This window comes from Aulonocara sp. 'chitande type north' Nkhata Bay, linkage group LG9 (assembly GCF_057382095.1).
Source record: "Aulonocara sp. 'chitande type north' Nkhata Bay isolate Kocher_YH1m ecotype deep benthic linkage group LG9, A_spYH_male_GT1.1, whole genome shotgun sequence".
NCBI lineage: Eukaryota > Metazoa > Chordata > Actinopteri > Cichliformes > Cichlidae > Aulonocara > Aulonocara sp. 'chitande type north' Nkhata Bay.
In genome coordinates this window covers 7,563,369-7,575,716 of record NC_141352.1, presented here as the reverse complement: position 1 = coordinate 7,575,716, position 12,348 = coordinate 7,563,369, and the positions used below count along the sequence as shown (strand labels likewise).

The following is a 12,348-nucleotide window of genomic DNA, read 5'->3' as shown; positions in this document are numbered from 1 at the left end:
GATTTACGAATAAATTCTTTACAAATCCTACCATGTGAATTCATGGATTTTTTTTTCACATTCTGTCTCTCACAGTTGAAGTGTACCTCTGGTGCAGATTACTGACCTCTGTCATCATTTTAAGTGGGGGAACTTGCACAATCGGTGGCTGACTAAATACTTTTTTGCCCCACTGTAGTTAGGGCTGGACCAGGTGACCCTGAATCCTCCCTTAGTTATGCTGCAATAGATGTAGGCTGCCGGGGGATTCCCATGATGCATTGAGTTTTTCCTTTCCAGTCACCTTTCTCACTCACTATGTATTAACAGACCTCTCTGCATTGAATCATATCTGTTACTAACCTCTGTGTCTCTTCCACAGCATGTCTTTTATCCTGTCTTCCTTCTCTCACTCCAACCAATCACAGCAGATGGCCCCGCCCCTCCCTGAGCCTGGTTCTGCCGGAGGTTTCTTCCTGTTAAAAGGGAGTTTTTCCTTCCCACTGTCGCCAAAGTGCTGCTCATAGGGGGTCATATGATTGTTGGGTTTTTCTCTGTATCTATGAAACGCCTTGAGGCGACTTTTGTTGTGATTTGGCGCTATATAAATAAAATTGAATTGAATTGAATTGAAATTGAATAGATAAATGTAAAGTCAGGTGTTCTTGGGCTGAGGATGACATCATGCACCCTGAGGTCACCTAAGGTCACCTGAGATCACCTGAGGTCAGCGTTCACACGGGGTCAGACGTCTGCTTTGGCGATACAGCTGAACACTGCCCCAAAACTCTGACCAAAGCTTACAGTTCCCACCCATCAGGTGAAAGCCAAAGAGTGCAGGGTCTGTTTTTATGAATGACAGACGTATGAACTCATTTTCCGACTCTGGTGCCACCATCGAAGGATTCCCTGGCCTGCTGGAGCAACCTGAGGATCTCTGGCAGTGGGCTGCGGCTCCTCCCGCAGTGTGAGCTCAGTGTGTTTGAATTATTAATTATATCAATAACTTAATTGTATAGACCCATTAGAGTGTAGTTCAGGATTAGATGCTGTAACTGAGTTCAGAACAGCAGCTGCTGAAGCTCATTGGGATCTGTTTCCTGTCGGGCTCGTGGATGGACGGAGCAGGAAGCTCCTGCTCAGATGTGATGCAGAGGATGAGCTGCAACCAGAACTCAGAACCAGAAACTTAAACCCATCAAACACTGATTCCTCCTTTGGGGACCAAAGTCCACCCAGCAGGTACAGATGCCACAGGTAAGCAGAGTGTCGGTGACCGCCTGCATGAAGCTCCTAAATGTACATGTTGTCATCTTTTCTAGAAACCTACCAGACTGCAGTCACTCATACGTTTGACTCAAGTCACCTGAAATCCACCTCAGGCGAGATCAGCGATACAAAGGCAGAACTCTGGACTGTACATTTGACCTGAGATGATTCCACTTCTCGGGACTGTAAACCTGCACGTTAACCCTTAAATACCCAAACCATCGCTTACACCAGGGGTGGGCAATTCCAGGCCCCGAGGGCCGGTGTCCTGCAGGTTTTAGATCTCATCTTGGGTCAACACACCTGAATCACATGATTAGTTCGTTACCAGGCTTCTGGAGAACTTCAGGACATGGTGAGGAGCTAATTTAGCCATTTAAATCAGCTGTGTTGGTTCAAGGACATCTAACACCTGCAGGGACACCGGCCCTCGAGGCCTGGAGTTGCCCACCACTGACTTACACTGTCAGCTCAGCAGGGTGCTGCTGTTAAAACATAACCAGTGTGTTTCTGTCTCAGCTGATTAAACACTGTTGTAATTCCCAGTCTGGCCTGATTGTGGCAGTGTTGTCTCAAAGATACAGCTCTGATCAAGCTGAACCTGTAGATGATAATGAGGAGTTAGTCCAGCTCAGTGGATCTTCTGCAGTTTCATCATCCATGAAAACTCCCGTCACCTTCAGTGGGAATCACCTGGATGCTGCCAGGCAGCCCATCTCACAGGTGTGACTGCCTCTCTGTGGCCTCTGGTTTCATACAGTGAACTTCAGGTGAGACCTCTGGTCCATCTGTGATGATGTTAGATTACATCTGTGCTCAAAGCTTCACTGTTAGCTAGAGTCAGACCGACAACCATCAGAAGGTGATTCGTGCTGCAGCGCTCTGTGACCAGCACATTATACCAGGACCATAAATGGTCACGTGGGTTTGCTCCTAAGCAGCTGTGAGAGATGCTGCAGCTGTGAGTGCTTAGGTCAGCTGATCAGCAGCTGTTCCAGAGGTTTGGGCACCTCCTCCTACCACTCAGGTTGTCTGCCTCGCTAATGGCTCTTTCTCAGTTTAGTTTTCATTTGTCAGCCGTGTGATTCTGTCAGCACGTTGTTTCTCATCATGTCCTGTCTCTACTTTGTACAAACTCTGGTGGAAAACACGAGGCTGGGGAACAGGAATGTCACGGTCCGCAGTCCTCGCCGGGTGATCTGCCATGGTCGTGTGGTCCCATGGTCCATGTTTCCTCGTTTGTGTGTGTGCGTGTTTTTTGGTGTTCTGGTTTCTCTGTGAGTCCAGGCCCGGACAGTGGTGTCCCTGCCGTGGGGATTCGCTTGAAGCATAATCACACACCTGCAGCAGTTCAGCCTCACCTCCGGAGCTTCTTAGCAACGTGGCTGAGCTCCGTCGACGCTGTTTCACTGTGACAGAATCGTCAGTTTGCTCTGAAAACTAAGTCTTACAAAGTGTTTGTGTGGTCGCTGGTGGGAATCCTAACGACTGCTTCTGTGGTTTCCTGCAGGATTATGGAGACGAGGGAACGGAGTGAGCGCACTGTAGATACTGAGCAAGGGGAGTGAAACATGAACCACCGACACAACAGGAAGACGCTGCACAGGTGTCAGGGACATACATCCTCACCTGGAGCACGCTCAGAAGACTTTCTGCACTGTAAACAAACACTGTTTTCATTCTAAGAGTCCTGTGTTTGGGTCCTGCATCCACATATCTGACAGGGAAAGTCCTCCAAAGGTCTTCAGTTCATCAGGAATTAGAGCACCTTCATCTGGAAAACAACTCGAGCTTCGAGCCGGACCACTTGTTTCAGTTTGAATCTGAATTCAAAATAATTCAAACAGATTCATCAACATTTACATTCTCAGTGTAACTGAACATTATCGACCACAAAAACATGGATGTCCTCACTTCTCCTGAGAGGCCTCAGCTCCACAGCTCAGACCAAGACGGCCGGAACATTCCGGACCTGAAGTTCAGACTTCCACATCAAAGGAAAACTTTTCTAAAGCTCAAAGCGCTGCTCTGTTTTATGAGCGAAGCTCCTGGAGTGAAACGAGCTGAGGAAACAAAGCCTCCAACAGACGAATCTGAACTCAGCCTTATTTAAACAGCCTCAACAATGTATGGTTGACCTACAATAACACATACAGAGAAAAACCCAACAATCATATGACCCCCTATGAGCAGCACTTTGGCGACAGTGGGAAGGAAAAACTCTGTTTAACAGGAAGAAACCTCCGGCAGAACCAGGCTCAGGGAGGGGCGGGGCTATCTGCTGTGATTGGTTGGGGTGAGAGAAGGAAGACAGGATAAAAGACACCCAGTGCATCATGGGAATCCCCCAGCAGCCTACACCTATTACAGAGAGGCGTATTAACACACAGTGAGTGAGCTCTGTTATATTTTTTATAACAGTTTTAACACTCGGTTTTGGTTTTCACTTCTGTTTACTTCATGGTAATAAAAACTCTCAGACTACATTTAATACAACAATGATTTAATAAGCAGTCTGTTTAAGTAGAACCTTTACTTTGAAAGGCAGAGCAAACAGGAAATGAACATGGGTCTCTGTTTCACACAGTCTGAGGCACAGCACATCCTTATAGACGGTTTCAGCATTTCTGCTACATTTAAATCTTTTTACATGGTTCCTTAGTTTCTTCAAAGGTTTGGCTCCTCCTCCTCGTCACCATCATCATCATCCTCACTGGTGCTAACATAAGCACCAAACTGCGTCACAAACCAGACTTCAATAATCAGATATTCATCAGCTTCATGTACCACATAAACATTTCTTCGATGTTGGTCGAGCTGGATCTCAGTCACCTGATCTGAAGCTGATCCAATCAGGCGCTGCTGTTGGCTCACAGTCCTGCTGGAGCTTCTTCTGGTGCTGTGCAGCTGTTAGTGCCTCTGACAGCTGCTGGCTTCCTGTCCGTTCACTGGGCTGTTCCTGTGAATCCTCCTTAAATGCTTTGCTTCATCATTTCAGGCCAGCTTAGTCTGATGCAGGTCCAGGATGTCTTTTGCTCAGATTAACATAAAGGCTGGAAGGAAACTTCCAGAGTAAAAAAGTGAGAGAATGCCTTATTTACAGTCAGCTGGAGGTCGGTCTTCCTGGAGTCCTTTGGCTGAATGTTATTGTGACCATGAGAAACTCAAAGTTTAAACAGCCAACAAAGCCTTAAAAGTAACACTCAGAGAATTTTGGTGGTGAAATTTACATCCCCATAAAAATCCACCCACACAAAGTCAGTGTCCTTCAGAGTCTCAGTGTGGAGCACAGCAGCAGCTGGTGGACACCACAGGAACTGCAGCTCCATGGCTGGACCAGATAACACCTCCCATCAGTTTTGTTTCTGGCTGAATAGAAATCCCAGTATGACCCCAACTGCTCCCAGTACGACCAGTCCACACACTGTCCTCAGGGACCAGAAGCTGTCAGTGGGTCTGGACTCATACAGCTCCACAAAAGCATCCTGGGAAAAAAGACAAACAGGAAACACTTCATTTGTCGTATTTGTTTTTTGACAGATCAGAACAGTGTGTACTTTCATTCAGCTTCATTTACACAGCCTCAGTAACACATACAGACAGAAACCAGCAGCTGATCACTCAGTGACAATCAGCCCAACGTTTGATGGTGTGATCAGTCTGCCATGACTCGTGTAGGCAAACTGGTCACTGTGGACATCAACGCTCTCCAACATCAGCGTCACATGACTCAGACCTGTGGTCTAGACACACACGCAAACACACACACAAACACACACACACGCAAAGACACACACACGCAAAGACACACACACGCAAAGACACAAAGCCGGTGCTGCTGCTTCATATTGTGTGAAAGCAGTCGAGTGTTAACGAGGGAGTGTTGGGTTATTCCCCTGCATGCTGTGTGTGTGTGTGTGTGTGTGTGTGTGTGTGTGTGTGTGTGTGTGTGTGTGTGTGTGTGTGTGTGTGATATGAAGATTAGGGGAGAACCCTCCTGTGAGCACTTCCTGTAGCTGCACTCGGGCCTCCAGCTGAGCTGCTGACAAACACCAGCGGCCTTCAGCCTGACAGGAAGCTGACCGCCGCCTTTAAAGAAGCTTCACACCACAGAAGAAGAGCACATGCACAGGCTGGATGATTGACAGCTCACCTTTACCCTGACATCCTGTCCAATGGGCTGAAGCAGCTCCAGACTCAGTGGACTCAGTGAGAGTCCAGGTTAAAAGCTTTCCGTGTCAGACGTTTATACTGAAATGTAATTTAAAGATCGACTGTAACTGTACACAGGTGTTTGGAGGCAGCAGAGGAGACCTCAGACATCTGCCTCCCACCTCCAACTTCCCAAACCAGGTGTGCCCCAGTCCTCCTCCTCTCCTCTGCATACCTGAAACACCTGAAGGCGTCCACGAGGCGTCCTGCTCAGGTGCCGGCTTGAGTCTGGAGCTCCACCTTCTTGGTCGCTCTGTTAGTACAGTAACCTCACAGCAGCCATGTTATCAGTCACATGATGTTAAATAAAAATGCTCCAGCAGCACAGACACGGTGCAGAGGTCCAGCTCAGGTGAAGCTAGCAGACAGCTAGCACCGTCCACCTGTCAGTCACAGAGGCCACGCCCCTAATCACTCAAAGCCTTAATAGAGTTTAAAGAGGTGACATTCTGTGTACGAGGCTGTAACCACATTTATTTGAACACGGAGTCTGAGGGACTGACTCACTGCTGCCTCTGCTGGACGTCGGAGGAGTTGCAGGCTTTGCAGAGTTCGCTTATTTCTTCAGGCCTGCAGGCCGATGAGGGCCAACACCAGTCCTCAGCATGGAGTCAGCGGGACTCTGGCAAAGAAGTGAGCAGTCCGGCTTCGGCCTGATTCCCACCCCGCTGGCATGATGAGTCACATGTGGGGGCGGGGTTTACCTGCACAGACACCTGGGAGTTATTTGACCCTGAAGTCTGAGCTCGATAAGGCCTTCAGAGATCAGATGTTAGCGAGATGACTCAACTGCTTCAGTCAGTACTGTCCTCAGAGAACGGCTCACACAGCTGCAGGAAGGCCAGGCGTGATGGGCTGACCCCGTGTTTCACATTTGGGTGCTCTCAGGGCTCGAAAAAGCCACCATCCTCCAGCAAGACAACATCAGAGAGAGAAACCACCGCGCTGCGCTGAGCGCCACGATGGAAAGTTTGACTGCAGAATTCTGAGAAAGCAGCACAGCTCACCACTGCCTGTGTTCTTAGAGATCTCTGCACACACACACACATCTGTGTATGTGTGTGTGTGTGTGTGTGTGTGTGTGTGTGTGTGTGTGTGTGTGTGTGCTCCTTGCTGTGAGCAGGTTCTGAAGAAACGGTGTGTCAGCTGACCTGAAGCCTGAGGCGGAAACTCAACCACACTGATTACCTGGAAAGATATTTCTGGGTAATACCACACACACACACACACACACACACACACACACACACACACACACACACACACACACAGCCTCTCGTGTTATCAGGCAGTAGATATAACTGAAGGAAACCACAGCGACAGGAGAGAATATAATTAGAAAGTGAACTGTTTGGGCCTCAGGCTCTCTGCACCAGACTCCATTTTATTTTCGAGCGATTTTCAGGAGCTTTATGACCACACACTCACGCCACATACTGAAAACCTGCTGCATGGAAACCACACAAACCCATGGAACAGGCCTGCTGGTGGTGTGCAGTTTACTGATGAAGGACCACGAAGTGAAGATGATGATGGAGCCATTAATTAGTAGGGTGTTAGCAGATTGTTGGCTGGGAACTAGTGGGCCTTTAGTGGGTCATAGCGGGGTGTTAGCAGGGCGTTGGCAGGGCGTTGGCAGGGCATTAGCGGGCGCTAGCGAGTAATTAGTAGGGTGTTAGCAGGTTGTTGGCGGATCATTAGCACGGCGTTAACAGTGCATTAGTGGGTCATTAGTGGGCGTTAGCGAGTAATTAGTAGGGTGTTAGCAGGTTGTTGGCAGGGAGCTAGTGGGCCTTTAGTGGGTGATTAGTGGGGTGTTAGCAGGGCGTTAGCAGGGCATTAGCGGGCGCTAGCGAGTAATTAGTAGGGTGTTAGCAGGTTGTTGGCAGGGAGCTAGTGGGCCTTTAGTGGGTGATTAGCAGGGTGTTAGCAGGGCGTTAGCAGGGCACTAGCGGGCGCTAGCGAGTAATTAGTAGGGTGTTAGCAGGTTGTTGGCGGATCATTAGCACGCGTTAACAGTGCATTAGTGGGTCATTAGTGGGCGTTAGCGAGTAATTAGCGGGGTGTTACGAGGGTATTAGCAGATCATTAGCAGGGCCTTAGCGGATCGTTAGAGGTCATTAGCAGGGTTAGCAGGACGTTAGCGGGCCTCAGATGCTCCGTCACAAAATCACTGCCTGTCTCAAACCCAGGCTGTGCTCACAGACACGCCCCGTCCTGATGAGGTCACAGGGCCTTTCTTCTAGTCCTTATCAGGACCAACTCCGGGGCTCCCTCTGTAGGAGCACCACTTCTTGCTTCTCCAGGTTGACGAGGCACTCCCAGCACATTCTGGGTCTCCCTGGGGCTTCCTCCTCTCACACCTCACTGAGGAGGCGTGCTGCTCAGAGGCTCGTTTGCTGGGTTTCAGTTCTCCTGACCGATGTTTGGATGAATGAATGATTCAGGAGCTCTGAGTGATGCAGCGACCTCCTGGAGGTTTGGAGCAGAGCTGAGAGCGCAGCTCCCTCTGCAGGAGGGAGACGCTCGCTGCTCATTTCAACTTTCTCAGGTCACATGAGGATTATGTGTGTGTGTGTCTCAGTTTCAGTTTAACGGTTTTATCATCACACACACACACACACACACAGAGTCATGTTTTTATATCCTTGTGGGGACATCTTATTGACATAATGCTTTCCCCAGCTGCTTGCCGTATCCACCTAAAATGAACTCTAACCCTGAGCCTAGACCTGAGCCTGAGCTTAACTGTAGCTCTGACACTAAAACCACATTTTGAGTCTCAAAAATGTCTTCAAACTCGTGAGGATGTTGTTGGTCCCCACAGGTATAGTGCATGCCAATTTACTGTCCCCACCAAGATGTCTAAACATGTACACTCACACACACACAGAGGCCACAGAGTTTTAGGGATTTTCTACACTTTGCATATAATTTGCAATCAAACCAAAATACTCTGTGTGTGTGTGTGTGTGTGTGTGTGTGTGTGTGTGTGTGTGTGTGTGTGTGTGTGTGTGTGTGTGTCTGTTTGAAGGGTGAGGTCGGGACCAGGTTTAGGGTCCTCACAAACACCCCCATGTTCAGTGCTCATACACTCTCTGTGGCTCTGATATTGTCTGATTGATCTGATTCGTCGGACCTCCTGGTACGTTTGCAGCGATCTCCTCAGCTCTCTCACTCCTGCAGGTTCACCTCCTTCAAGGACGCCTCAAACATATCTGCGACTCCCTGAAGCACCAGAGCGTGCTCAGTCGATCCTGAACTCTGTCCTGGACTTCCTTCAACCACAGCCAGACCACAGTTAGCTTACATGAACTTCTTCAAGTACACTTGAACCTCATTAAACATTAAAAACTCTCAAGCACCTTTTCAGAACCCCCGAAAAAGCAGAGGAAGAACCAAAACCACCTCATCAATTGATGAGAAACAAGGAGTCCTGGAATTCCAGGAAAATTCAGGGGCTCTCAGCTGGAAGACAAGAGAGGAGTAGATGAGGAAACAGGAATGGAAGGATGCATGAGGAAGGACACAGCCAAGCAGGAAAGTCAACCACAAGGAAACAGAGAAAGGTTACAGCAAAGGAAACAAGGAAACATCAGCGGAGATAAGGACTCGGAGGGAAATCGTGCTCCTACCCATCCTCCGTTGTCATGGATCCATCTCCGGAGCGACGGCGAGTCCAGACTCTCCTCCATCCAGCTGGCGATATCGTCCATCTGACCTTCGTCGCCCGACTTGGCGGCCGCGGCGCTCAGAGCTCCGCCCAGCTCCATCATGGCGACGATGCGTCCCCAGTTCACGCCATCCCTGAACAGCTCCTCTCTGATAGCCGTCAGGTGGCGCCGGCGTGCAGCGCCACCGCCGTTCCCACGCAGTTGCAGCACCGTCACCTGCGCAGACAGCTCGTTGCCGTAAAGTCGCTCCAACTCATCGCCGGCGCTCCGCAGCACGGTCTGCAGGCAGGGTGGGGCCACAGGAGGGTCTAGGAGGAGATGATGATGCCATTACTCTGCGACATGTTTGAGGAAGCGGGTAACTAAGTGGACGTCTCCTCACCTGGACGCGGGGCTCTCTCGTCATTGGCCCGGCGCTGAGGCCAAGCCACGCCCCTGCCGAGCAGCTTGTAGCGCAGGAAGTCCTCCACCAGGTCCCGGCTGCTGTAGGCGGCGGCCATCGCCCCCCGCTGGCTCACCACCAGCACGTCATCCTCCTCAGCCAATGAGAACGCCTTTTGCAGTTGACAGTCACGTGCTGCAACTCCTCACACAAGTATCGATCGCTGATCAGCTGTGCTGTGACGTCAGCGCTTCAGACTCCGCCCACAGCGAGGACGGTCCGAGGATCGGGTTCAGACCGGTTCAGGCTCCACGCGGTGCTCTGTTACCGGCGGGCGGAGGTGCGCGCGCAGCCGCGGGGCGCGCCGCGAGGACGCGCTCTGAACACATTCAAGGTGATGGCGGCGCGACGGCGCGCGCTGCTTCTGATCAATAACCGATAATCAGTCCGCTCCCTTCACGATGCACGTGCTGCTCACACTCACGCGCAAACAGCGGGCACGCCCCTCCGGGATTCCCCCGCAGCTCTGCGAGGAGGAGGAGCTCTGCTCCGCGAGCGCGCACTTCCTCATTCTACGTCACTCGCATCTGCAGCTCCTCGCGCGTGGGTGCGGGCGTGCACGTGTAAAAATGTCGTGGTTTGTAAGTGAAACGTGATGTAAGAGCAACAAAAGCCGACTTTTCCAACACGTGACGTGTTTGTGACGATGATGAGAAACGTCAGTCTGAGCAGTGGCGGTCCTAGCCTGTTTGGCGCCCTGGGCGAACACTTCCTCTGGCGCCCCCTCCCCCCCTCCACCCACACACACACACACACACACACACACATTATGGATTATACATTAACATAAAACTTGTTGGACCCATACTGAATTTCACCAGAGAAGCACACACATACATGAAGAGAGAGAGAGTATGCATACTATGCAAACGGCTACCAAACAGCCATCATAATTCGCCGTACAATGAGAACAGGACAAATAAAGAATTGACAATGACTAATTAATATTGTGCTGAACACACGCTCTTTTCTGGAATATTCTCACTAATTTTCTTGATATTTATTTATAATCACCTCTGTTAGTCCTTGCTATTTATAATTGAGTGATCTGTATATATTAGTGCTGTTTCTTAAACGTGTAAAATCTGTAACATCATGTATTGTTTGGAGTTTAGTCTGTTACCGTTACTATTTTTACCATTTCTTCTTGGAGCAACTGTAACCCACATAATGTCTTTAAGGGTTAATAAAGTATTCTGATTCTGATTGGTTCAGGATGACCTGCCATTATCCAATCACACATCTGCTTACCTGCATCTGTTGCTCGTTTCTCCTCCTCTTCTTTTCTCTTTTTTCTAAGCTGAGCACCTGATGGCTTTGAACTTTTCTTGTCCATCTTCCATTGGTTTTAGTTTTGCACTCCAGTATGAACACAAATCCCGCAACCTGAGGATCACCACAACATAACCTAACACACCTACACCTTAGTTCACAGACTCACTTTGTCTAAGCTGTATTTCTGGGATTTCGCACAACCCAGGGTTCAAATCATGAATCCATAATGGGCTTGAATTTACATCATTATGAATGAAATGTGCTCTATTTGGAAGCCGCCGCCCCCTCCCCTTTCGACGGGTTGTGTGTGAGACTTTAAATCATCAAACTGTAAATTATAAATTTTAAATTTTTATTGATCCCTTTACTCCTGGTCCTAAAGTGTATGTTTATTTTCTTACTATTCTTATATTTATTGTTTGTTTACTTGCACTACTGTACTGCATGTAGCGGAGATAACAATAAAGTTTACTTTGACTTAAGCAGCAAATAAAACAATTAATTTTGTTTTATTTTGCGAGTTGGTTATTAGATGCTGCTCCAGCCAGGCAGAGAATCCCCCGCCGCCCGCCCTTTCCTCCCTGTGCAGCAAGCAGCAGGCGCACCTCGCAAACGGAGGGCGCCCTTACTCCCAGCAAACCCAGTCGGTGCCTACGACATTCCCAATATGCGCTGGCATGATGTCGGGGCAGCATGACTACGAGTAATTTTTATTTTTATTTTGCCGATGCCCGTGATGCCGCCCCGCACCATGATGCCACCCCGGGCAACCGCCCGTGTCGCCCGTATCAAAAACCGCTACTGAGTCTGAGCCAGGAACGCTGCAGGACTGTGCAAAAGTCTCGAGCATGGAGGAAAATCAGAAACATGATCCTTCAACTGTGGCTCCATCAGACATCACAGCTCAGCCTGTGTCTTCATGAAGAACGGCTTCCTGATGAGCTGGAGGTCCACATCATGTCTCAGGTCCACATCATGTCTCAGATCCACATCATGTCGCCACATCATGCCTCAGGTGCTGTTCACCTGCAGAGAGTTTTTAGGACACTTGTTCTTCTGTCCAGTGTCCTCACGTGTTTGAGGACTCACTGCTGAGCTGTGCAGGTTGTGTAACTGTGTTATCTCTGACTACAGCAGCAGACTGAACACCTGCAGGATCTATCTATCTATCTATCTATCTATCTATCTATCTATCTATCTATCTATCTATCTATCTATCTATCTATCTATCTATCTATCTATCTATCTATGCTGCTGTGAGTGTTTGCCGCCCCCTGCTGGACGTCCCGCCTCATCACACCGAGCGCGTCATTGTCGTCCATAAACTTTATTTAAAAGTTCAAAGTGCGCATTAGTTGACATTTTGGAAGCAGGATGAGCCAATCACAGCCTGCTCCTCCTCCTCTCTTTCATTCTCTGTGCTCTGAACAGCAGCGATCTCATTTACGCACATTACGTGAACGTAGCACAGACTCCGGTTACCGGGGCTGCGTCAGC

At 49.2% G+C, this 12,348-nt stretch overlaps 1 protein-coding gene across 3 annotated transcripts; it reads right to left on the bottom strand.

Annotated features, from left to right (window-relative positions):
• Positions 1 to 3,740: 3,740 nt before the first annotated feature.
• LOC147321525 (apoptosis regulator Bcl-2-like) lies at positions 3,741 to 10,277 on the bottom strand. 3 transcript variants are annotated; one of them, XR_015130974.1, is made up of 4 exons: positions 9,517 to 10,277; positions 9,096 to 9,442; positions 5,636 to 8,928; positions 4,602 to 4,733 (listed from the first exon to the last, which is right to left on the bottom strand). XR_015130974.1 is itself a non-coding variant. In XM_086305566.1 (3 exons), exons 1-3 carry the CDS (start codon positions 9,632 to 9,634, stop codon positions 4,602 to 4,604), a joined length of 597 nt encoding a protein of 198 aa, XP_086161692.1. In that variant the 5' UTR covers positions 9,635 to 10,272; the 3' UTR covers positions 3,741 to 4,601. The 3 variants fall into 3 exon arrangements, 2 of the variants coding, with proteins under 2 accessions (XP_086161692.1, XP_086161693.1); XM_086305566.1 differs by lacking the exon at positions 5,636 to 8,928 and having other exon boundaries at positions 3,741 to 4,733; positions 9,517 to 10,272; XM_086305567.1 differs by having other exon boundaries at positions 4,591 to 8,928.
• Positions 10,278 to 12,348: the final 2,071 nt, after the last annotated feature.